The sequence below is a fragment of the Purpureocillium takamizusanense genome, chromosome 4 (assembly GCF_022605165.1).
Source record: "Purpureocillium takamizusanense chromosome 4, complete sequence".
Classification (NCBI taxonomy): domain Eukaryota; kingdom Fungi; phylum Ascomycota; class Sordariomycetes; order Hypocreales; family Ophiocordycipitaceae; genus Purpureocillium; species Purpureocillium takamizusanense.
Genome location: NC_063071.1, coordinates 1,065,008 through 1,089,745, shown reverse-complemented (window position 1 = coordinate 1,089,745; position 24,738 = coordinate 1,065,008). Strand labels below are relative to the sequence as shown.

The window sequence follows — 24,738 nt, the reverse complement described above, 5'->3', positions numbered from 1 at the left end:
TGCGGGGGATGGTTTGGCTGGGTTCGAGCTAAGCCACATTTGCTGCGCCACATATCGAAATATTTCCCACACTTGGCCTTGGCCGCAACATCCACTGACCCTTTGCACCACAACAACGACCACACAACGACCACAGCCATGGCTTCGATCGCCGCCTCGCTGCAGGCGTCGCTGCCAAAGCCAAAATACACCGGCGAGAATGAAGAAGAAGCATCGCGATCGCAGCAGAGAGGCCCCCGTATCGTCGGGGCAGGCCAGTTGGACGAAACGCAGGTTGTGCTGAAGCGAGCCGGCCCTCCGCCGTACGGTCAACGTGCAGGATGGCGGCCGCGTTCCCAAGAGGATTTCGGCGACGGAGGCGCGTTTCCCGAGATTCCAGTTGCCCAATACCCTCTCGACATGGGTAAGAAGGGCTCGACGACGAGCAACGCGCTGGCGATCCAGGTTGATGCTGAGGGCAAGGTCAAGTACGATGCGATTGCGCGACGCGGACACGGCGACGGCCGGATTGTGCACACATCGTTCAAGGACCTTATCCCACTGAGACAACGCGCTGATGCGGGAGAAGTCGACCTCTCACGCCCGACCAAGGAATCGGTAGCGGAGACGACTGAGAAGACGAAGAACGCGCTCGCGGCTCTGGTCAGCGGCGCCGTGGCGGCACAAAAACCCAAGAACGTCAACGTTGGCAACCGAAAAGAGGCTACGTTTGTGCGATACACGCCGGCAGACCAGATGGGGGACAACTCGAAGAAGCAAGACCGGATCATGAAGATTGTCGAGCGCCAACGAGACCCGATGGAGCCACCCAAGTTCAAGCACAAGAAGATTCCGCGAGGACCGCCCTCGCCGCCGCCACCCGTCATGCACTCGCCGCCTCGAAAGCTCACGGCCGAAGATCAGGAAATGTGGAAGATCCCGCCGCCAGTGTCGAACTGGAAGAATCCCAAGGGTTATACGGTACCGCTGGACAAGAGATTGGCTGCCGACGGGCGTGGCCTGCAGGACATTGCCATCAACGACAAACATGCTCAGTTCGCCGAGGCGGTCAAGATGGCCGAGAGGCACGCCCGCGAGGAGGTACAGCAACGAGCGATGATGCAGCAGAGGCTGGCCGAGAAGGAAAAGGCACAGAAGGAGGACAACCTCCGGGCGCTGGCGCAAAAGGCAAGAGAGGAGCGTGCTGCGGCGGGCCGCGGACGCAGGGACTCAAGGACTTCGCGAGACTCGCGGTCGCGATCAGGATCCTACAGCAGCTACTCCGATTCGGGCTCTGACAGCGAGGACGCCGAAGTTCGTGAGCGAGAAAAGGCCAGACGCGAGAAGCGGAGAGACGAGGAGCGGAAGCTGCGGCAAACGCGCATGGGTGCTGAGCGGCGGGTGCAGGTCATGGCGCGCGAACAGAACCGTGACATCTCCGAAAAGGTGGCCCTCGGGCTGGCAAAACCGACGCAGTCCAAGGAGACCATGTACGACTCGCGACTGTTCAACCAATCAAGCGGCTTCGACAGCGGCTTCAATGAAGACAATCACTACGACAAGCCCCTATTTGCGGCCCAGGACGCCATCAGCAGCATCTACCGACCGCGGGCGAACATGGAGGATGACGACCCGGAAGCCGGCGACAAGGAGATGGCCAAGATCCAGAAGACGAGCCGCTTCGGCGAGGCCCTGGGCAAGGGCACCTTTAAGGGCGCGAGCGAGGTCGAGGTAAGCAAAGGGCAGTCGCCATGGAGAAGAAATGTGCTAACGAGAGACATGCAGGCTCGCGAGGGACCCGTACAATTCGAAAAGGACAAGACGGACCCGTTCAACGTGGACAAGTTCTTGTCTGAGGTGGACCAGAGCTCGTCTTCGAAGCGAGGGTACGGCCTGCAAGACGAGGGCAGGCAGCCGAAACGGCCGCGAGTAGAAGACGATGAATAATGGGCGTTGTGTAACAGGCGTTGGCTTTTGGGGGCATCCATCGGGCAAGGAGCTAGCCTGGGTGGAATCATTTACTTGCCAGTAACTGGCAATACACCATGTGATATATCCAATGCAAGCTGCGACAACAAACAGCCTGCCAACCTGCTTCTGTGGGCTCTACTGTGCTTCGTATATGCCATTCATCCAGATAAGTGCCTGTACGTGACTCTATGACCAGCCATGCATACGGCGGTTTGACGTGGTGCGCACGGTGCGGTGTTTCAACAATGGAACATACGATTCGGCAATACCCGGAGTCGTTGATATGCATGGGAGCGAATCCTTCGGAAATGCTGCCGGTGGGCGAAGCGAGGGGTTTCTGGGGCTGCGCTCGATGTCGTGCGACCACTGACGCGGCACATCATGTGATGGCATCGTCAAGTATGGGCCCCCGGGTTCGGCCTTATTTTCTGATCCTTTCGCTCGCTCGAGGGTTACGGCTGTTTATCCCGACGACTTTCACGATTACGGCCGATAAGGCGACGAAAAGCGAGGCCGACGACAACGGCACACTGGAAAGCGACTCTGACCTCACTTGTTACTGACGAAGTACCTTTTCACTGTTCGTTTCCGATTCACAGAAGAAGCAACGCGACATAGCTGTGCCATCGCAACTGGCACCGCAGCACAGCATCATCATCATCGTCACGCCATATCAGATCATCACCATCACCACCGTCAACACCGTCACCACCAAAAAAATGGCATCAGGCACGTTCGCAGGCCCAAGCACAGGCGCCAGCACCACAGACCCAAAACGGGCGCTGCTGCTCCTCGCACCGTTGGCCTCATCGACGGCGTCGCTCGTCTTCGGATGGGACCAGCAGCTGTTCCTGTCGCTACTCGCAAGGTCGACGCACGGCGAGGCCACGCTGCCGGGGTACTGGCGGGCGCTGTTCCCGCGCGGCGTGGCGAGAGTGCTGGCGCTGCTGGCCGTGACGGCGGGGGCGTCGGCGGGCGCGGCGTTGGCACACGGCGGGATGCTGGCGCGGAGGGGCGCGCTGGGGTGGTATGTCGCCGCGGGGGCGCTGGCGCTGGGGCACCTGGGGTTCGTGCCGGCGGTGGCGGGGCGGATCAGGGAGTTGGTGGAGAGGGATGGGGAGGAGGGCACGAGTAGTAGTACAGGTCGTTCTGCTAGGGCTGCTGCTGTGGCGGATCTGGGTAGTGGTGATGATGTTGATGCTGATAAGAAGGGAGAGGCCGGGAGAAGCAGCGGCAGCGGCAAGAGTCCAAAGTCCAACGTGGAGCTGCAGAGGGAGTGGCTGCGCATCAACCTCGCGAGGACGCTGACGACGGACCTGGGCGCGTGGGTGTGCGCCTTTGTGGCGGCGGTTAAGACGTTTTCATAGATGTTGCCCTATGCCATGGGACCTTTACAACAATGGTTCTAATGCCGACGACTGTGTGTCTTCTTGAAGCCCTGTTCATGCATGACGTTGGACCTGTGTCGATCGAGAGCTGCCCTGCAGGTGATGTGATGGGGCCGGATGTTGTTGGTTCCTCCGGAAACAATTGCCGTTCGATCGGTGTGTAAGGTACTACGAAGTGGAACGAATGCCGTCTGGATATAGCGTCCGTCCGTCTTGGGCTACGTACTGCTAGTAGTGGTTCCATGTGATGCCGCGGGGTTTGGCGGGCGAGTCGGTATCCTGCAGGTACCTTACCATACCTACAGGTACGTAGGTGGCACTGCCACCGCTGGAACCAAGCCCAAGCCAGCCCTTCATCGCAGCTGGGGGCATCTGTGTGCGTTCAAGGTTGCCTGGACACATCTATCAATCAGTGCTGTTCCCGCCGGGTTTTGCGTCCCCCGCCCGCGCGCTATTCCCAGAAGCCACCTCTGCACTGCAAGGACGCCCGCCCGCCCCCGGCTGGCGCTGCCGTTCATCCGATGGAGCCCCGACTGTGGGAACCAACAGCCAGGAACAATTCATTCATGCACGACACGGCTTGCCAGGTCGAGACCGGTTTCTGGGACGAAGACCAAGACCAATCACAATGATGATGTGGAAGATCTGGCGAAACCTCCGCCGTACGTACTAACTACCTACACTCACGGATTGCCCCCTCGTGTCCGATGCATGCCAGTCGACGGATCCTCCACCAGCTTGCTGTCCCGACGACCCTGATTGCCTGCCGTCCTGCCTTCGTCTGCTACCTACTACCGCCGCCACCGCCCACCGACCGGCCTGGCAAAGTCCGTCCCCTCCTCGTATCCCGATCGCAGAGACACACTTGTCTCGATCCATCCATCCATCCTCCCTCAGGGCCGCCCGCGCCACCCGATCTTCAGGGGGAAAAGGTCGCAGTCCGCACGCCCGCACCACACCACCTTCCTTGTCCATGACCTGCAGCACCGGCGGATTGGCTGATTTGACTGACTGACTCTACCCAGACAGACATGCAACTCGCAAAGTATTGGAAGCCATCCCTCCTCCGCACCTCGTCTATCCACCCCGGCTCTCCGGTCCAGTTGTTGGATCAACGCTTTCTTGTGGAACCGGCAAGCACACACACGCACATCCATCTGCCGCTATCGTGCTGTCTGTCGCCTTGCTCGCAACCGGCAGAGAGATCAAAAAACACCTCCGTTGCCGATGACGCGCGTCGTTCAGACGCTGGCTACCCTCCCTCCACACTCTTCGTCCTTACCCCCCTCCCTTCGACGTCGCCCTTCCGCAGATCCCGCAGGCGTTGCCGTTGTGGCTGCTACATTCATGTGCATGTGTCTGTGTGCCTGTGCCTGTGCCTGTGCCGTTTGCGCTGGAACTGCCCAAGTCTCGTATACCAAGATGGTACTGCTCCTGTCCGGTCTGGTCCTGTCCTGCCCCGCGGGCCCTGCAGCTCGTGCAATCGGACCGTAGGTGAGAATGTAGTGCCAGTATTAGTCTCATAACTCGTATGTAGATACTCATGTACAACTGTCACTGTCACTAGGACCGAGGCGCAGCGACACTCGACTCCCTCTTCTCAGACCACTGGACACAAACGAGGGCACCCCTTTCCTCCTCAACTTGCCGTGCTTTCCCTCACACACACACACGCACACACACACACAATTTCACCTGCCCGTCCGGAACTATTTGCTGCAGGCTGGCCTAGGGGACCAAAGAAAAACTGCACCTGCCGCCGTCCGTCCCGTGGTTCATCCTCGAGAGTGCGGCTCTTACAACCCTCGGCCACTTCCCAATTGGAAATTCTCCATCCGCTCGTTCAGCAGCCGAAGAAGGAAGAGTTATACACTAAAAAGAGTATCCTCACCAAACGAAGAGCGAAAAAAAGGCAGCTGGGCTGCTCCATCGGTTTCGCCAGAAAATCGTCGTTTGGCAGACGCACTCTCGCAGACGCACCACACACCCCGTCGCTCGTTAGACATACGCGCCTCCCCTGGCGTGCCCACCTCAGCATCGACCGGTTCCCTCTCCCATCGAACAGTTGATTAGACAAATCTTGACAAGATGCGCCAAGGCGAGTTCGTAAAGTCCGACGGCTTCCCCCCGCAGTATGACGAGGTCATGTTCCCGCCGCGGGGAGCCCCCGGCAGCGTGCGCCAGGCACGCACCAGCATACCCTGGTGGAATCCGCGGTACTGGCGCAAGAGGGTTTGGGCGGGCATCGGCGTCGTGCTGGTCATCATCATCATCATCGCCGTCGCCGTGGGCGTAACGCAGAGCAAGAAGAACCGCTATCCGGACTACTCGGCCATCACGTACAGCCTGAGCGAGACGTGTAAGTGACGCCCGTGGCGCCGGGCGCGTGTGGGCGAGAGAGTACAAGATGGGCTGATATGTTGCGCAGATGGAGGCGAGAACTTCTTTGACAAGTTCAACTACTTTACCGGCTACGATCCTGGTACGATGACCGTCTTGGCTTCCAACATGAAGAAGGCAGTGGCTAACGGACGACGCAGCCCAGGGATTCGTTCACTATGTCCCCGCCCCCGAGGCCAAGCAGAGGGTGAGATGATGGACTCGCGATCATGCAAGCGGACAGAGGCTCACACCTGATGAACAGAACCTGACGTACGCCACGCCCAGCACCGCCGTGGTCAAGGTCGACACGGCCGTGGGCCCCGACTCGGAGCCCAACGCGTCGACGGGGCGCTTCTCGGTGCGCCTCGAGTCCAAGACGACGTACAACCGCGGGCTCTTCCTCTTCGACGTCAAGCACACGCCGTACGCGTGCGGCGCCTGGCCCGCGCTCTGGCTGACGGACCCGTCGCACTGGCCCGACAACGGCGAGATCGACATCATGGAGAGCGTCAACCAGGGCACCGGCGGCAACCAGATGACGCTGCACTCGACGGGCGGCTGCTCCATGGGCGGCGTCAAGCGCAAGATGGCGGGCGAGGCCGCCGACGGCAACTGCGACCACGCGGCTAACAAGAACGCCGGCTGCGGCGTCTCGGGCGGCGATAAGACGTTTGGCACGGCCGTCAACGGCGCCGGCGGCAGCGTCATGGCCGTCGAGTGGCGCGACGCGGGGATCCGCATGTGGCAGTTTGCGCGCGGCGCCGTGCCCGCCGACGTGGCCGCCAAGAAGCCCGACCCGAGCACCTGGCCCGAGGCGGCGGCCGACTTCCCCAGCACCGAGTGCGACATTGGCTCGCACTTTAGGAACAACTCCATCATTGTCAACATTGACCTGTGCGGGGACCTGGTGTACGGCAGCTGGAAGAAGTCGGGGTGTAAGTGGCCTGTTCCCCCCTTTATCATTCACCCCTTTATCGTGCCCCCCTTTATCTCTGTTATGACTGTGCCGTAAAAGTGCCCTTCTTGAAGAGAGAGAAAGAGTCAGGAACCGAGATGTGCTGACGAAAATAAACACGAGCCAGGCCCCAGCAACTGCACAGACCTGGTCGCCAACCAGCCCGACCTGTACAAGACGGCCTACTGGGAGTTTGGCTCCTTTGAGGTCTACCAGCCGGCGTGATGATGGCACACGGCGGAGGTCAGGGAAGACCCGGAACGGACACACTGACGGCGCTGCTAATACATGAAATGTGGACTCTTTTGCAAGCATGGCGCTGGGTGGTCTATAGGATGGTATCGAGAGTGGGACAAGGGAAACGCCATAACACATATTATGTTCAAAGTAGAAGAATGCACAGATGGCAGACCAATGCATGCCTGTTTATTGGTGCATGTACACGCTGCGTCTCGCAGCCTCGGTGCCTCACGCGGCCGATGACGACTGCCCAGGGATATATGCGCTGCGCAGATGCATATCCGCGAAACCCCCCTCCCCCAAACCCTCGTAAATCCAAAGTGGAGAGATGTACTTCTCCCAACGCCTAACCCAGATGCTCTATGAGGATGACCCCGAAACGCCCGCACGAAAGCAACAACGACGCCACCCACCACCCCCCCTTTATAATGCTACACGGCAACCCCGCCTCCTCTTCTTTAACCTACATGCGATCCGCCTCCAAGCGGGACGGCCGGTTGGTTCCCGACCCTCTAGTCCTCCTTGGGCTGCCTCATCCAGGCGTCGATGGCGGCGCTAAACGCGGCGAACGCAGCGCACCCGCCGGCCATGCCCGTGGGGCCCGTGTTCTTGGCGAGGATGGCGCCGGTGAGGCACCCGGCGGCGACGCCATTGGCGAGGTCGTTCTTGGCGCGCAGGCCCTCGATGCCGCACTCGATGCCCGAGAAGAGAGCGCCGACCTTGCCGAAGTTCTTGGCCATGGAGTAGGAGCGCGTGCCCATGTCCTTGAAGCCGGCCTTGAGCTGCTGGCGGAGGGGCATCGACGTGAGGTTCTGCCCGGCGGAGTTGGTGACGGGGCTGCCGAAGGGGGTGTCGTAGGACATCTAGGCAGAGGACGGTTGTTAGCGAGGGGGAGATGGAATCAAGGTAGATGGGAAACTCAGGTGCCCCAAAAGAGGAGGGGGGGAGTAGCCGGCGCGGCCGATGAGAGATAGGGGGGCGACACGTACAGAGGCCATGAACATGCCAAACAGACCGCCCATGCCGAAGCCCATGACGCCCGACATGACTGACTTGCCCATGCACGACTCCATCGCGGCTTGTACCTGTTGAAGAAAGCGGGTTAGCATCAGCCATCGACTTCGTACCACCACGCTCTGAGCGCGGGGACGGACGTGCCCCCCGTTCCGCGGGGCATCCCAGCATCGCGAGTATGGGGCCGGCGGCGGCGCACGTACAGCTCTGACGTTGGGGTCCTGCGACGTGCCGCCCGGCAGCATCGCGCCCGCGCCGGACCCGCCCGCGGGCGGCGTACTTGACGGGAAGCCGTTCATGGTCTGCTGTGAAGGACGATGTGTTGTGTCTGGCGAAAAGGAGGCGCCGGCCGGTTGGGCGGACGAAGGAGGGGGAGTCGTTCGATCGTACAATGGCGGCAGCAGAGCACAACGGCCAGACGTAGTCGTCGCAAGTTAGAAAAAAAGTCCTGGGGGGAAGGTGAGTTGGGAGAGTCGCTGGATGTGATTGACTGCAGTCTTCGCGAAACACTCCGCGAGAATGGTCGCAGGCCCAAAGTCGCCAAAGGCCGAGAGTTGTAAATATTTCTGCCGCGCCTGACCGCCTTGAGCTTTCTCGCATAGAGTCTTGGGGGACACTTGTGGGTGGCGTCCATGTCACGTCCAACCACGCGGCGTGTCGGCTGCCGTAGCTGTCGGCAAACCCCGGCTTTCCCGATATGGCTGCGTTTTAACTAGTTATTTAGTGGCCTACAACCGTGTAGGAATTCAACTCAACTCAGCTCCCCTTAAAGAAAAATAAAAAAGTATCATCACCAGCGAGTACGAAATTAATTTTGAAACAGCAGCTATTTAACGCGCCTTGAGACGCTCCGAAATGTCAATTGGATGGCTCGACCGAGGATAACAAGAAGGAGGTCGAACGGGTTCAGCAAGACAAGCAGACTGGAAAATGCCACGCAAGTCAAAGGGGGCGCGCAGACAAAGGCTGTCAGGCAAGTCGTTACAATCTGCGCTTACGGGCCATGCTGAACACCACATCGACGACGCGGGCCTTCGGCTTATTCTCCAACTGTAGATCGAGGACCTCGGTCTTGGAGGGAAAGAAAAAGGGCAAGCAGTGTGAAGGCGAGGTTTCGGACATCGACGTGACGCTCAGCCCAGAAAAAGAGAACCTGGAAATCGCCATCACGGAGCATAGCGACCACCAAGACCTTTTAATGTCGTGATCGTCTCGCCGGACGGCAAGACGCTAGCCTCGTCTTCCTACAACGAGATCGTCCAAGCTCCTGTTTGTGGCCTTCATCGTGGTTTCACAACGGTCCCAAGACGTGGTCCATGGCGCTGCCCAAGATGCACGCAATCTTCTGTTTGTCCTTTGAGGAGCTGAAAATGTCTGGGTCACCTTGGCAAGGGCCTTGCCCAGGGTGATGGCCCGCCATATGTACGTCATGCTTCGGTAGTTGGGTCATGGCGCGCAGGATGTTGCGTCGGCAGCCCCGGAACATTGCCGGCCATTGCGTGCGTTCCAGCCAGAGGTGTTTTTTTTTGTAGCCGCGAATAGAATCGTGACCCGAAGCTCTGCAGTACCCGCACGGCTCTGGTTCTCCGTGGCCCGATACTGCTGCTCTCGCTGCAATTATGCCTCGCCAAGGGGCAGACACTTGGGAAGGAAGCCGAGAGAGGGGGCGCGGCAGACACGTCAACCGGGCTTGAGCGCGTCCTACCGGACGAAACGCATGAATGTGAATGGGAGGGCGTTGTGGCATAAAGTTCACGGAAAGTACGTGTAATTCTTGATGCCGCTTCATGTCAGAGATTGGTAAGTCCCAGGAATGGGGCGACAGTGCTTGGCCTCACGCACAATAAGGTGATATGCCCGAAGTGGCATGTCAAGGCAAGTGCACTACCGCCGAGGACCCTTGGAATTAGGCATTTTCCTTTTATAGAACCAGAGGGAAGGAACGTGATCCACGGTGGCATCACGTCATGACGCATCTGGACAGACTTCATCAGGAGGGGCTTACCAGCAGTGGAATTACAATTGCCATCGTAGACACTGGTGTAAGTAATCGTTTGCCATATGGGCTCTCGTCGTTTGCGGCTCCGCACGTTGCGGGAGCCGTGGCACTTGTAGCGGAAGCTCGGGGCACATTGGATCCGACTCTGCTGAATAGCCTCATCATGTCGACGGCAGAACCGCAGAGGGCCATCGATAGACGGCCGATTACCGTCGCCCAACAGGGAGGCGGCTTTGCTCCGTGCATGGGAGGCGGCTCACGCCACCACTCTCGTCGAACCCGTCGGCTTGATATTCAACGATACGGACAATCGTGTCGCCTCGATCGGCCTACACATCACTAATAAAGCTGAATACGCCGTCTCGTACCAGCTCTCCAACTTGGCCGCTCCTACAAAGTATACCTTCCAAGGCCGCGGCCAGGGCACACAGGGCAGCGACGCCCCAGGCACGGCTACCATCAACTTTAGCAAAAGCCACCTGACGCTTCAGCCCAATCAGTCAGCCACGATTGATATATCCGCCATCGATCCCCCCGCGGTTATGCGGGAGCGCCTCCCCCTATGGTCGGGCTGGGTTGCCATTGCTGCCTCTGATGGCACCAACTTGACCGTACCGTACCTTGGCGTCGCCGGTTCTATGCGCTCGGCCCCAGTCTTCGGCATCAAGTCCATTGGCCAAATCAAAACATTTCCCCAGTTTGATCACGTAAAGGAGTTTTGGTCCGGGGAGTGGTATCCAAAGGACGACTACCGCGACTTTACGCCGAAAGGAAAGCATTCTGCCTTCTGGCTGGGTGGCCGCGCTGGACAGGGACCATTAGCTCCTCCTGGACGATATAAGATTGTTGCACGAGCGCTTTCGATCATGGGTGATGCGAGTAACGCCTCTCACTGGAACTCTATTGAGTCTCCAGTCTTTCGCATCGCATACAAGCAGAACTTGAAGAACCTAGGCTAGTTAACTCTAGACATGGAGCTGATTTACTTTATCAAGGCTGTAGGACGGTCCTCATGTATAGCTTCTAGGGTTAGCACTTGGTCTATTTGCTCTATATAGCCAGTACTTGAAGGGGAGCATTGTGTTCTGGATCTAGAGAACGATGTAGTACCGCTCTCTACTCCGCAGTGTTTGTCAAGCCGCCCACCGGATGATCAAATACTGGACATTCTGATTCTCCATCCAACACGATTCGCCGAAATCCCGCTATACTGGGCGGACATTGCCTTTCAAACGTTCTTCGGAACGGCGCAGGTAACAGCGCATATAGTGCCCCTCAACCTCACCAATACCACCGCTACGACCGAGTTCATGGGGGACAAGACAATTGGCCAGCCATGGGGCTTTCCCAGACGATGGATCCCTCGGAGCCGCTGGACGAATTACCACTGGGATGGTCGTCTTGCTTCTGGCTCGTATATCCCCCGAGGCACTTTTAAGATCAAATTGCGAGCGCTTAGAGTGTTCGGGGACATGAACAATGAGGCCGACTGGGATACAGCTGAGACCGGCAACTTTACGGTAGAATACATGACGGATGACCAAGTGGACATGGTAGTAGACTGGTGGGAGAAGAACGGTAAACCACGACACAATTGCTTGAACAAGGACATTTAGAGAGACAACTGGTATTTATCGAAAGTGTACTACCTTCCGCGGAACATCCCATACGAAGCCGAGAACCCGCTTTGAAAACAGGGGATAGATTCCACAGAGGGTTAAGATAAGTCGGAATGGATGCATCGTCCTCGGTCGAGCGACGGTCGCGCGACCTTTTGGAGCGGCTCGCGCGACGCCAACCGGAGCCAAATCCGCAAGTTCCACAGAGTCAGGCGGGAAGGCACGGGACGGGTCGGCGGCCCGACTCACCGCTTGACTTGACGACGGCGGCCCCGCTCTGCGCCGGCTTGGGCGTCGCGGTGGTTCATGCAACGGCCCGAACGGTGGTGTCCGTCTGATGTCCGGGCCTGTCGTCACTTGAAGCTAGGGGGGCACTATGAGTCGACACGCTGATGAACGGCTTCTGGTCACGAATGTGTTCATCTTCTACGACCATCCACCAAGTGAGTGCCTGGCCGAGTCATCATTGGGAGAAGGAGATCCGGGGGCCAGCCATTCTCCGAGAACTCGTATCCGGCCTGCATTTTTCTACCGCCATTTTCCCACTCTGCATAGCAGCTCTCTCGGCGCCACAGCAAGTTCTTTGTCCACTGTCCGGTCTCTACGCGTAAGCCTGCCCAACGCGATGCAGCCGCCACGCCGTCTCCGCCAAGAATCAGTCCCAAATCACGGTACCCTGCCATCTTGTTACCAAACGCCTGTTCCTGAGTGTCAAGTTAATCTCATCCCGGCGCCGCCCCCGCACTCAAAGCAATTCAAGATTTCTTGTTCGAATCTTCGCCCTCTAACCCTCCTCCACGCCGTAATACGAGTAACCAGTCTCGTTGGGGCTGGGGCCGCCTTGGGTCAACCCGTGGGAAGTCGGCGATGCAAGATGGTTCGACGACGCCCCCGACATGTAGCCTGAATCCTGGCCGGCACTGTTATTCCAGTTGACATCGCTGAAAAACTGTTGTCCGGGACAGACGCTGTGGTCGTGGATTGTAGGCGTGCTGTACTGGGTCGTGTTCTGTGTGAGGGCATTGTTCTGCGAGGACTGCCCTGGAGCAGCGTCCAACAGATTGTGGGCATGGAAGCTGGTACTGGCCACTGATGGATGGCTATGCGTCAAACCACGCGCTTGTAACACAGGCGGGTAATATTGCTGCCGAGGGACCGCATATGCATTTGTTATATCGTGCTGGTTTGCATTGTTGCTCGCCGATGCAGTTGGTGCCTGGGCCGGGACCATAGCTGGGCCCGCTGACTGCCCCAACGGCGACTGTGTTTCCGTGGCTGGCCTTTTCTTCGGGGGCTGCTTGCTGCGGGAGCCGCTTGAACCGGCCGACGCCTTTCTCTTGCTTGGCCTCTTGGGCTTGCCGCCAGACTTGGCAACTTCCTCGGGGTCTTTGCCGTTGGCCACTGCACACACGTCAGTCGGATCTACGATGGCTGCGCCCAGGTAATCATCTTACCAAGTTCTCGAATGTGCTCGCGAACGAGATCGGCCGATTTTGGTGAAAAATGCCTGGTCGTGATGTTTTGGAAGTAGTGCTCGTCTGGACAATCAAAGTCAGCAAACGGGTACGTCTTTCAACGCGAGGAAAGCCCACACCAACGTACAGAGCATCAGCGACGTGTATCTCCGCCGGGCGTTCAGCCCAAAATGCTGCTGCATGTCGGCGGCCAGCTGGGACCATTCGACGGGCGCGGGAGGGTCCGCGGCGGCCTTGGGTGAGAGCGGAACGACTGTGCGCCAGAAGTAGAGCTCTTCCTCGCGGGACCACGTCTTGCCGCCCATCTTGACGGTCGCTCTACTTGTATTTGGGGATGAATCGAGTGATGTAGGAAGGAGTGAGTGCGGATGGTGGATGACGGGCCGGCGTTTGCGGCGCTGTGCTGGGAGGGAGGTTGTGCGGGTGTTCAAGCTGGTGGCACGTGGCGTGCTTTGAACAGAGAAAGTGAGAGATGATGCGGAGGATGATTTATAGCCGATAGCCAGGTGCCTGGCCGATAGCCAGCCGTCACGCACCCGCGCCTCCGTCGCCCAGTGAATGCCCGGGGTACGGGCACACCTCCTAGACGAGCTTCTTGAACCGTTAGGCGAGCCCATCGTGCTATCGAGCTGCGAGCGCCCACACCTCGATGCCATGGCAATGATTCACGCGCCCGGCCCGCCACGCAATTGGCACGCGCAGCCTGCTTCGCTTAGCCCTGCACCAAGATGGAACGGCCTTTTAGTCACTCCGTGAGAAGGGCCGAGGCGCCTGCACGCCTCGCGATGCAAGAAAGTCGGCGAGGTTTCGTTCCATTCTGGAAAACTGCGTCGTGTCAGCCGAAACGGTCCTTGAGGATATTGAACCATGGGAGCAGAGTGACGCACGATGCTCTTCTGTTGCAACGGAACGACGCCGTCCCGCACCCAGAACCCCCAGCCCCCCATCATGTTGGCGAGCATCATGTCAGTAGTCAGCCTGTCGCCCACGACGGCTACGTGGGAAGGATCCGTCACGCCCGTCTCCGGATGCTGCTTGAAGTAGGCCATGATCTCGGCGCCGCAGCCAGGTTTCTTGACCGAGTGCGGCAGCACGTACACGCCGGTGCTTTTTTCTACCTCTGCGGCCTGCTTCAGGTGCCGGTCCCAGCTCGTCGCCCCGGCCGTGTTGGAGACGACCAGCAGACGGCGGCCGGGATACTCCTTTCTCAGCGCCTCAAAGTGTTGCTGGAGTTTGGTCAACAAGCCTGCCTAGATATTGTGCCGTTGAAGCTGGTCGGCCATACCTTATATGGCTCGTAGACCTCTTTGGAGTCTGGGTACGCAAAACAGTCGTCCTTGTCCAGCACGACGGCCTTGATATCGGACTTGAGGCCCTTGCTGAGAAAGGCCTTATCCAGGGGAATCGGCAGGTCGTTGAAGGTCGGGATCGTGTGATGCGGCAGGCACAAGCTGGGTTTGAACAGCAGCCTGGTCACATTAGCCGATGCGGAGAGGTTGAGATTCATTTTCGTCTTTTTGCAAACGCCGTTGCTGGATTCTTGAATTTTTGAAGCCGCACAGCAATGAAAGTCCTGACGAGTCACAAGTAGCGTGTCGTTGAAGCTGGAGCTGGAGCTATCCAACAGCAGCAGCGCCTAATTCGTCCCCTGGCGCTTAGTGGAGCGCCCCAGCCCATTAAACTCCCCGACGCGTCTAGACGCGCCGCAGGGCGGCTGGTTGCAGCTGGAGAATATTCGGAAGCTGCCAAGTGCGACTCGACTTCCAGCTTTCATACATGATACCATCATCACCACTACCACCGCCACCTCCACTTCCACCCGCCGCCGCCGATTTCCCCAGGCTGGCAATGCCTTTCGGCTCCTCAGACTGCCAGCATGCCGAGACGAAAGTCAATACAAGATGACACCTCGGCGACATCCGAGCCGCGGTCCTTGCGCAAGCGATCCCCAGACGATACAGCCGGGGACCTAGAAGCGACGCCCTCCAAGAGAAGACGCACCGTTGCGTCTGACGTCGTCAATGGCGAATCAGGCACCATCATGGCTCTCGAGGGCCCCGCTGCCACCAATGGTGAAACAAACGGCGACGTTGTGGAAGCTCCAGATGAAGCTCCCGCAGCTCCTCAAATCACCGCCGCTCCGCGCAAACGAGGGCGACCGCCGAAAGCTGCATCTCAGGCCGGAACGCCTACGTCGAAGACGGGCACGACGCCCGTGCTCACCACGCCCGTCAAGCGTGCGGACTCGACAGCGACGACGCCGAGGAGGCAGGCAGCCGACCGGTCGGCGCGCAAGAAGAGCGCTCGCGCCCTGATCGAGAACGTGGTGCGAAATGGCGACAGCGACGACGAGGATGAGGATGACGAGACTCTCGTCAGGGAGATTTACGAGGATAGTGAAGCGGACGAGGATAACGAGGATGACGCGCCAGAGGTAGACGTCCTGCAAGAAAACGGCGTACCCGTCGACGACGCCGCAACACCATCTAAAACACCGCAACGGCGGCGGCGAAGAGCCAAGTCTCCAACACCGCCGCGGGATCTCCCACCTCACGAGCTCTACTTTACGCACAACAAGCCCGGTCGGCCCAAGACGTCCGATAACACCCTCAAGTCGCTTGCGCTGCTCTCCCACGAGGAGTACTTTGATGTGCTGCGCCGGCACAAGGACCGCCACGCGAGCGACATCGAGTACCTCGAGTCGCTGCACGCCGAGTCGTTTCCGCAGTGGGCGTTCGAGCTGGAGCAGGGCTTCAGCCTGTGTCTCTACGGGTTTGGCTCCAAGAGGAACCTCCTGCAGCGCTTCGCCCGACACCTACATTCTCACGCGCGGGGGAGGCTGGAGACGCGCCGGACCGTCATCGTCAACGGCTACGCCCACACGGCCACCATGCGCGAGGTCCTCGCCGTCATCGCCGACGCCGTCAGCCCCAAGCAGAAGCTCCCCGGCGCGCCGACCCCAGCCGGCATCCTCGCGCACCTCTCCTCCGCGGCGGCAGAGGAGGAGAACCTCGTGCTCACCCTCGTCGTCAACTCCATCGACGCCCCGCCCCTGCGCAAGCCCGGCGTGCAGACCGTCCTCGCGCAGCTCGCCTCCCACCCGCGCGTCCGCCTCGTCTGCTCCGCCGACACGGCCGACTTCCCGCTCCTGTGGGACATTGGCGTGCGCTCGGCCTTTTCCTTTGCCTTTCACGACTGCACCACGTTTGCACCCCTCGGTGTCGAGCTCGACGTCGTCGACGAGGTCCACGAGCTGCTCGGCCGTACGGCCCGCCGCGTCAACGGCCGCGAGGGCGTCGCCTTTGTCCTGCGCAGTCTGCCCGACAACGCCAAGAACCTGTTCCGCCTGCTCGTCGGCGAGGTGCTCATCGCCATGGAGGACGACGGGGCGGGCGCGTCCGACGAGGCTGCCGGTGTTGAGTACAGGATGGTGTATAACAAGGCCGTCGAGGAGTTCATCTGCAGCTCCGAGATGGCCTTTCGTACGCTGCTGAAGGAGTATGTCCAAGTCCCCCCCCCCCCCTCCGCCCTTTTCTCTGTTGTCCTGCCTGGGTTCTGTGCCACTGTGCTGACGAGTCGCAGGTTCCATGACCACCAGATGATTACGAGTCGCAAGGACGCTCTCGGCACGGAGCTCCTGAGCGTGCCGTTTCAGAAGGACGAGCTGGAGGCCATACTGGAGGATCTCATGTCATGAGGGGGTTGGCGCGCAGATGCACCTAGCGTTCATGTATAGCGAATAGAGGTGATGTATGCATAGCAAAGGAGCATTTCTAGCATAAAAAGTCGGTCCGATCACGACTGAATGGAATACTGAGGATGGGTCAGTGGCATTGGCTGTCCTGTCCAGACACCTGCATCGACTTATATTTTTGCTTGCTATATTAGGTTTTACCATGTCTGACGGGAAAAGCCAGTAGTTTATACGTTTCTAGGTTTGTAGTCATGTCTTCATCATGATATCCGCAACAGCCTCCGCCGTCTCGCAAGACGGCCCAGTCCTTTCTCTGTTTTTATACATCCATGTTTAGGAACAGCCTTCCCCTTCCCGCAACGCCGTGTAATGCATCCCGCCACGACAAGGACCAAATCTGACCGAACCCCTTTCACACGCCGAGGCTCTTGACACACGTCCACAGCACCACCGGGACGATGACATTGTCGTTGCCGCCCGTGAGGACCGCCTCCGTAAGGCTCGCCATGGACGCGCACACCGCAGCGTTGCGCGCGCCGACGAGCGCACCTACGGGCGTGTCGTGGTGAGACGCGATCGTCACCTCGGGCCACCCGCCGAGCCGGAGCCACAGGGTGGCGGCCTCGAGGCCCGTGAAGACGGCGAGGGCGAACGCGGCGCTGCCCTCGAGGCTCTTGCCGCCGCCCCAAAACCACTTGCGGTGGCCGTAGCGGCGGCCGATGAGGGAGGCGGCCGCGTCCCCCAGCCCGACGCATACGACACCCGACACCATGCCCACGTCCCGGGTCGGGATCTCCCAGCCTGCGAGGTAGCCGGACCCGGTGCGGGGCAGGGCCGCGAGAGCGAGCCAGAGGGGGATGGCGCAGCCGATGAGGAGGAAAATGTGCGAGATGACAACCGGCCCGCGAAAGTCTCTGCCGTCGACGTAGGGCGCCAGGAAGGAGGCGATGGGCTTCGAGAGTGGCGGCAGCTGGCTCGCCCTCAGAAGATCAAGAATCAGAAAGATGGCCAGTGCCAGCGCCAAGGCCAGGGCAGCATATGTCGGGTCAACAAAGGTCGCTGGCAGGAACATGCCCACCATCATGAAGTGGAACACCTTGCGCCTCGTGTCCACCTCGTACGTCTCCTTGAGCCGAAACACAATGACTAGGCCGACGACGATGATCATCAGCCAGTAGGCCGTGAGGATCAGCCGCGTGTTTGCCTCGCCAAAGTCGTCGTGGCGGATGTGCTGCACCCAACCGTTTCCGCACTGCTTCGCCGCGTCCGCAGGCCAGCGCTCTGGCAGGCATATCCACCTTTCGAGATTGGCTTTGACGACCTGGAAGCGGAACCACGGGATGCCTCCAAAGGCATACCCAATGCCCCAGCCTATGGGCTCCTCACCACTGAGGGCGTATCTTTGTATGTGCCAGCGAACCGCTAGCAAGATGACAGCCAGCATCGATACGTAGACGTAGAGTGCGTAGATCCACTTCCGTATAGCCGCTTGCTCGTACGTCAACTGCAGGTAAGGCAGCACCGAAATGGACGTTGCGCGTTTCCTTCGACCGGATGGCGTGTGCATCGAATTCCTGCGTTCGAGCCTGTCCAACTGGGACAGGGTATGCCTTCGAGCCAATGCGCCAAAGGCTGCATCATGGTCGTTTCTGGAAGACGCGTCGATGCCGTCGGCCGCGCGCCCGGCCTCTGCGTTTGGCCCAAAGGTGTGGTGTCTCCTTGGTCTTTCAAACGCTGGCGATCCACCGTCATCCGACGAGTCGTTGCCGTCGGAGGCCCCCTCGCCCGCCTCCCCATTATAGAGAGTCCAAAACCCTTTCTTCATGGCCGGCCAGCAAAGAGTGGCACGAATGTCTCTCCAAAGCTGATGCGGGAGGCTGGTACCACTGCGAAAGCGCCACCTAGGAACCCGAGCGAGGGCAATACCCCATCGAATGACTGGCCCGCAGGAGACCAGGGTTCCCAAGCCTCCAACCCAGAGAAGGGCCTTGAGAATCTGCATTTGCGGCGAGTGAGCCAGGAGTAGAGTCGATATCAGCGCCACGGAAAACAACTGAAGCTCCGCCGTTAGAAGACTTGTTGTGGTAAGATGATGAAGTACGATGCACAGCGTCTGGTGCAAAGGGTACACAAGAAGGAGAGATTCTACAGATATGAGCGGGTCCGTGATGGCGAGCATCGTGTTCACCTTGGAGGGCCCCCATGCTAGAGGTAGGCATGACAATGCCCAGTGAAGACAGTCGAAGGATGCAGTGTAATCGAGTTTGGGTATCAACGCTTGTGGGATGGAGGATATGGCGAGAATCATGCCAGGGAGAATGGCCACTGGCTTGTTAACGGAGACTAGCAGGAAGACGAGTAGCGTGATCGTCGGCGGGTATAGTATAGGCGCCGGGTCGAAGTCAAGGGGAATCTGGAACGGGATCCATTGCGACGGGTGGCGATGGCGGTACGCCCAGGCGACGGCGCGCACGGGGTAAGCAGCCAGCAACGTTCCGCAGAGAAGGCCGAATAGCTCAAGGTCTGCATGCAACGGGTCAGCTGGAGCCTCATGACATCAAAGGTGTTGGCGCATTACCTTGGCACCAGACGTGAACGAGCGGGGCGACAAGAGGGTTCGAGGCGACCATGCAGCCCAGAGTCACGACGATGCCGGCTTCGGTGGCCCGGCGCACCCAGACCTTGTTGCGGCGCCGCAGGTCCAGCGCTCGCCGCTTGGCCCTTTCTTCCTTTGCCAGGGCCCTGCTCAGAGCCTTGGTCTCATCCTTCTCCAGGATGGCAGGCGAGGGAATCGGGGTGGACGCGCCGGAGACGACCTCGTTGCGGCCCCTGAGCCCCTTGTGCAGCTTCGCCTTGGGCGCGGGCAGCCCCTTGAGGAAGTGCTCGTCGTCGGCCTCTGTGCCGCTCTCACTGGCAGGCGATGACTCGTTGGATAGAGCGGGAAACCGCGTCGGCGACAGCAGCGCGCCGCCATTGCGATGCGCGGTCGTTTCTTGGTACAGGACGAATCGCTCGGATGGATGGGGAAGCTCTGCGCTCTGGTGGTGGTACGGATGGGGCGACCGGTTCAGGACGCGCAGGCTGTCGTGATCGTCGTCGAGGTTGGGAGCCGTCGAGGGCTCGGCGACGAGGTTATCTGGCATCGCGGGGGCGCATCGGGGAGACAATGTCGCAAAGGCGAGACAGAGATGCGGCAGACGAGGGGCAAGAGCTGGCTCGAGGAGGAGAGGCCGGCGGGCTGCTGCTGCTGCTGCTGCTGCTGCTGCTGCTGTTGCTGCCGCTGCTGCTTCAGCGGTCGAGTCGAAGGGGCATGGATGCTCGGTGCTTGCGCGCACGAATGCGGATGATGGCGATGCAGCGGGCGTGGTGGAGCTCGTAGCCTTTCACATGTCGGTGGGCTGACGACGACTGGTGGTGTTGGGACGATGGAAAGCCACCTCACCAGGAACGCGCGCCGCGAGGTTGCAGCGGGTGGTATTACTGGGTGTATGACAGCTACAGCGGCCGAATAGCTCCCTAGGCCGTCATCACGTGCTGCTAGCCAAGCTACCTATGCTGTTCGAACCCAAGCCATCAACATCGAAACAGGTACAGGCTGAACCTAAGGAAGCATTGATGACACCATCGACAGCGTCTGCATTTGAATTGGCTTTTACAGGGGCACATCTTGTACATCATTGGGAGGAGATGTGGTGTTGTTGTCCGAGTTGCGGCACGAGGTCCGACCTGCATGCAGCTGGACGAGGCTGGCTGGTGTCGCCGGGTTGCAGCAGACCTATGCACACGCCAGCGCCTGGCAGGATGCCATTCCATGATGCGCCAACAGAAGCACTCGTCGCCTGGTGCAGGAGTCCAAATCTAATATCACCAAACGGTCTAGATTAATGCAGCTCGATTCGGAGGACGGCAATAAATTGGACGGAATCTAAGAGTAATCACAAAGTACCCCCTCACAAATCTATAGTACCTTAGTAGTACTCTAGGCTGCAGGTGCCAACAACAACATGCACGGGGCGTTTGCGCCTCGACATTCTTCATCAAGTACGTCCGTCCATCAGATCAGCACATGTCGCATGTCGGCTACGTCGTTATCGTCGGACACTCTGACGACGCACGCACTGGCAAAGCGTTGTTCTTGTGGAGCATGTTCCGAGTTTTGTTGATACTGCAGTTCCATGACAGGAGGTGACATCGATGGTAGTCAGTCAATCCCGGATCGAGTTCAAGTAGTCACGGCTGAAGTGACGCTCTCTGGTGGCATGTCAGGTTTGCCACGACCAAGCAGTATCGCGGTCGAGTGGACAGGTAATAAGAAATTGCAATAGGGTAGTTGCATAGCCGGGCTGGAGGCGTACTAAGTACAAGAGATGAGGACCCTTCAGTCTACAAGTACCTACCAATGTAATCCCCAGAAGAAGATGGGTAGTTATGTTGCGCCCTTTGATAGCTCACCCGAACCTGACCCGGTCCATCAGCAAGAACAAGTCCATTGTCTTCGGGGGCGCCGAGGAGAGGACGCCATCTTTGACGGACGAAAATAGCTCCAACTCAATTCCAGCCGCAGAGACATCCGGACGCCAACCGAGACTGCCATGCACCAGTGAGCCTGCGATGGCGTTGAGGCACAGCCAACCGCAGCGAGTAAATGGTGCATATCCATTGGTCGGCGGTGAGACCAGGCCGGCCTTGCACAGCGGGCTCTCATCATGTATGGCGTTTCTTTGTCCGGCTGATGGTGTCTTCAAGACGACTGGATGCCGATGCTAGGGGACGACGAGGCAATAACACGTGGAAATCGTGCATAGACACACGGCGATGAACATGATGCTCGTCTGACAACCTTGATCGCCAACTTGGATCGTCCTGGACGTCATCGGGAATCACGGGCCGTAAGGACACCGGCAGGGTCGGATGAAGGGCGCACCGCGGCATGTATCGTCGCACTTGGGTGTGATGTATGCTGGGGAAACACATGCCATGCGACGTGAACCGAGCATTGGATGGCCAATATCTGCGGCGCGCATTGACATTCGTACTGTACGCACGGCATGTTGATCCGAACACTGCTACCGTTGATGCGGAATGCCTGCCCCGTTTCATGCTCGGTATATACGTGCTCGCGGGCAGACTTATTACATACATCACCCCACCCCCGCCGTGCTGAGTATCGGTGTCGTCGTGTTGTTGTTGAAAACCAACCAAAAAGCGGCTCTCCGCTCTCCAGCATCAGCACAGACAGACAGAACGTCTCAACAGCTGCAAGTCAGCGGCCTTGGCTACGCAACCAACCAAACCTCAACCAACCCCGGTTTCACCAAGCGGTAGCCGCAAACACGAGCGACGGCGACGGCGCGAGGTGGCCCGCCAATCTGTGTCGAGATCTGGCTCCGTGCCGGACAGTGCCTCCTGCAGCTAGCGGCCGAAGGAGGGGGGTGGGTGTCCAGCCCGCCCGTCAGCTTTCTCGATGCACCCGCCGTCCCCGTCCCGACGAACGGACGGTCGTTGGAGTGTGCCGCGGCGCGCGCCGCTGGGACAAGCTGGCGGGGGGGGGCCGCCCTCTGAGACGAGCACGCGGCAACGGCGACGTGGTCGTCGAGTGGCTTCCCCCCCCTCAGCTCGGCCGGTATCAGCAGTCCGCCGGGGTTCGGGTGCCGTGGCTGGATATACACAATGTGAGTGGTGGTTATCCTCGGCCTGCCAGCGCAGCACCGACAGCGTCTTTTCACGGGTCTCTCACGGTGGGACAAGATACGGCGCGCGCATACCATACTACGTAGCTACGCGCGCGCGCGGGGGCTGTATATGTGCGGCGATGGGCGGCTCTGCTGCTTTGCAAACGTGCATCCGTACCCACAGCCGCCAGCACGGTTGGGCTGCATCCGCCACATGATGAGCGCGCCGGCGGCAGCTGCTGCTCGTCATCGGTTCGTATCGCCCAGCGAGCATGACGGGGGCCCGGCGCCTCGGCTGGGAGGACAATACGAGCTGGTGGAGAGATGGCCTGGGGAGCAAGCTTTGGGGCCAGGCCCGATGGGTAGCGCTGTGATGTCACGCACAACGGGCGAGGCGCCATGATTAGTAGTTAAGTGATTTAGTGCCCGTTCGTGGTGGTGCCTGGGAGAATTGGGTACGAATACGCGATACAACAAGAAAAAAAAAGTTGTTTGTGTCGATGTGTGTTCCCCCCTGAGCACGAGCACAACGGCGGCGGACGACGACGACGACGACGACGACGACGACGACGACCGTGATGGGGAAGCCAAGCAACGAAAGTGTCTCGACTGGGGTTTTTAAACTCAATGGCCCTGCGGTCGACCTCGCATGAGGAATCGGTGCGGGTTTTCAGCCCACGCAAACAGACAGACAGACAGGGGGGGAGGGGAAGGTTCCATGGTGCGGCGTTAGGGGCAGGGATCAAATATTGCCATCGATTTGTTGGAGAACAGAGAAGAAAAAAAATGGCGTCCCAGCTTGCTTTGCTGGGCGCCCGTCTTGTGGTGCTGTCGAGGGGACACCCTCTTTCCGGGGCAGCAGGCGCTGGATCGCGTGCCGCTAGCGGGCTTGGCTGGGCCGGAGGAAGCATCAAAGAATCCCAGGGTTGGTCGCAAACCTGGAATTTTTTGATGCCAGTGGAGCGACTCTCATCAGCTGGGCTGTCATGCTATGATGGAACGAACATCCACCCAATGCATGCATGCATCCGTGGATCCCGTCGGTCGTGTCGTGGAGTAATAAGGCAGGCAGGTAAACGGACACTGATGATGGATGGGCTTCGCTGAAACCCGCCCCGTCTGCTGTCAGCGCTTCAGTCATCCGTGCTCGCTGTGGGAACCTTGCGGGTTCTTCCGTCAGGCAGAGCCGCTCGTCCAGGTTCCAGTCTGTCGTCTTGGTCGTTTGTTGTCTCTCACCACCCCCCGGTCGGGCGTCAGCACGAAAATCGATGGGTTGACAACGGCATTTGCAAGTACGTATCATACTGTGCACTGTTCGCGGAGACATGCATCACATCATGTTGTTGTCGTCGTTGCTGCCATATCGCCCGTGGCGCCCCCTCCACGCGCCCGTCCGCACCGCCCGTCAAAAACGATAACGGCGCCGCCGCGGGGCCCAAAAGGCAAATCGACGTTCCATCTCCACCCGCATTGTGTGTTCTTGGTGTGCCTGCGACGGCTCACCACACCATACCTACCGATCGCTATCATAGCACAATTATTACCACAAACTGTGCCCAGCACCAGTCATCAGCGTTGCACCGCGGGCCGCATTGAAACAGATGGGGGAGAAGGGGGCCCGCCGCCCGTCTCTCCACCCGCTTCTCAATGCCCCTTCCCTGCTCAGCTGCGTCATTCACCCGCAGGGACTGACGCGGCACCCACCTCCCATCGGACCCCAGCCAGCGGGACTCCGTTGCCGGACACGCAAAGACACAGCTCCGTCCTCGTACTTCGTGCTTTATTATGCGCGGAGGGTGAGAGACAGAGAATAGAGTGAGAGAGGGTGAGAGAGTGGGTGAGAGAGTGGGTGAGAGAGTCCGCGGCTGTGCCTGTATCCGTCCAGTGCCCGCCTGACTGCCGACACGAGCTGGGTCCCGCTGGCGGAGGCGCAATTCCTGTTCGACTTTCCTTCTTTGCGGCCCCCCTTTTACATACACGTGTACGAGGATCCTGGGGGATGCGGTTCGTTCGCGGGCCTGGGATTATTTTTATTCTCGGTGGCTGGACGTGACTGGCGAGCCACGCCGCAGGAACACGCCCACCACGGCCAGCCCTCGTAAAAGGATACAGACGGCCGAGGACGGCCGGCCGCAAGCCAAGCATGAACGGAAAGAAAGAGGCTACCTTGCCTCGTCTAGGGCTAGCAGAGTCGCAGCCATCGTTCGGCCAGCACACACACGCACCCGCCGGTCGGGGCTTGGCTGACGGAGTCGGCAGCCGGTCCCACCACCAAGCCCAGCCAAAGGCGCCACCCCCCCGGCAGTGCTAGCAGTAGTACTGTACTACTGTAGTTGCACCAAGCACAAAG

General features: G+C 59.4%; 9 protein-coding genes across 9 annotated transcripts; 5 read left to right on the top strand and 4 right to left on the bottom strand.

The window, feature by feature from the left end:
- The first annotated feature begins 120 nt into the window (after positions 1 to 120).
- PRP45 (mRNA splicing protein) lies at positions 121 to 2,091 on the top strand. Its single transcript, XM_047986241.1, has 2 exons — positions 121 to 1,710; positions 1,765 to 2,091. Exons 1-2 carry the CDS (start codon positions 139 to 141, stop codon positions 1,924 to 1,926), a joined length of 1,734 nt encoding a protein of 577 aa, XP_047842221.1. The 5' UTR covers positions 121 to 138; the 3' UTR covers positions 1,927 to 2,091.
- Positions 2,092 to 2,272: 181 nt separating this feature from the next.
- On the top strand, positions 2,273 to 3,389 carry JDV02_004995 (uncharacterized protein). The gene has a single exon (XM_047986240.1). It carries the CDS (start codon positions 2,670 to 2,672, stop codon positions 3,315 to 3,317), a length of 648 nt encoding a protein of 215 aa, XP_047842220.1. The 5' UTR covers positions 2,273 to 2,669; the 3' UTR covers positions 3,318 to 3,389.
- A 498-nt stretch (positions 3,390 to 3,887) lies between these two features.
- JDV02_004994 (uncharacterized protein) lies at positions 3,888 to 7,090 on the top strand. Its single transcript, XM_047986239.1, has 6 exons — positions 3,888 to 4,832; positions 4,906 to 5,697; positions 5,767 to 5,820; positions 5,879 to 5,925; positions 5,983 to 6,655; positions 6,803 to 7,090. Exons 2-6 carry the CDS (start codon positions 5,427 to 5,429, stop codon positions 6,898 to 6,900), a joined length of 1,143 nt encoding a protein of 380 aa, XP_047842219.1. The 5' UTR covers positions 3,888 to 4,832; positions 4,906 to 5,426; the 3' UTR covers positions 6,901 to 7,090.
- TIM22 (Mitochondrial import inner membrane translocase subunit tim22) lies at positions 7,073 to 8,374 on the bottom strand. Its single transcript, XM_047986238.1, has 2 exons — positions 7,905 to 8,374; positions 7,073 to 7,778 (listed from the first exon to the last, which is right to left on the bottom strand). The coding sequence occupies exons 1-2, from the start codon at positions 8,226 to 8,228 to the stop codon at positions 7,428 to 7,430; spliced, it is 675 nt and encodes a 224-aa protein (XP_047842218.1). The 5' UTR covers positions 8,229 to 8,374; the 3' UTR covers positions 7,073 to 7,427.
- Positions 8,375 to 10,470: 2,096 nt separating this feature from the next.
- Positions 10,471 to 10,887, top strand: JDV02_004992 (uncharacterized protein; the record flags this gene model as incomplete). The annotated part of the gene is made up of 1 exon (XM_047986237.1): positions 10,471 to 10,887. One exon carries the CDS (start codon positions 10,471 to 10,473, stop codon positions 10,885 to 10,887), a length of 417 nt encoding a protein of 138 aa, XP_047842217.1.
- A 1,444-nt stretch (positions 10,888 to 12,331) lies between these two features.
- On the bottom strand, positions 12,332 to 13,327 carry JDV02_004991 (uncharacterized protein; the record flags this gene model as incomplete). The annotated part of the gene is made up of 3 exons (XM_047986236.1): positions 12,332 to 12,948; positions 13,002 to 13,085; positions 13,150 to 13,327. 3 exons carry the CDS (start codon positions 13,325 to 13,327, stop codon positions 12,332 to 12,334), a joined length of 879 nt encoding a protein of 292 aa, XP_047842216.1.
- A 436-nt stretch (positions 13,328 to 13,763) lies between these two features.
- JDV02_004990 (Phosphatidylglycerophosphatase) lies at positions 13,764 to 14,529 on the bottom strand (the record flags this gene model as incomplete). Its single annotated transcript, XM_047986235.1, has 3 exons — positions 13,764 to 13,847; positions 13,910 to 14,248; positions 14,308 to 14,529. The coding sequence occupies 3 exons, from the start codon at positions 14,527 to 14,529 to the stop codon at positions 13,764 to 13,766; spliced, it is 645 nt and encodes a 214-aa protein (XP_047842215.1).
- A 276-nt stretch (positions 14,530 to 14,805) lies between these two features.
- ORC2 (Origin recognition complex subunit 2) lies at positions 14,806 to 16,951 on the top strand. Its single transcript, XM_047986234.1, has 2 exons — positions 14,806 to 16,520; positions 16,605 to 16,951. Exons 1-2 carry the CDS (start codon positions 14,899 to 14,901, stop codon positions 16,717 to 16,719), a joined length of 1,737 nt encoding a protein of 578 aa, XP_047842214.1. The 5' UTR covers positions 14,806 to 14,898; the 3' UTR covers positions 16,720 to 16,951.
- SEC59 (dolichol kinase) lies at positions 16,846 to 19,975 on the bottom strand. Its single transcript, XM_047986233.1, has 2 exons — positions 19,295 to 19,975; positions 16,846 to 19,239 (listed from the first exon to the last, which is right to left on the bottom strand). The coding sequence occupies exons 1-2, from the start codon at positions 19,857 to 19,859 to the stop codon at positions 17,129 to 17,131; spliced, it is 2,676 nt and encodes an 891-aa protein (XP_047842213.1). The 5' UTR covers positions 19,860 to 19,975; the 3' UTR covers positions 16,846 to 17,128.
- Positions 19,976 to 24,738: the final 4,763 nt, after the last annotated feature.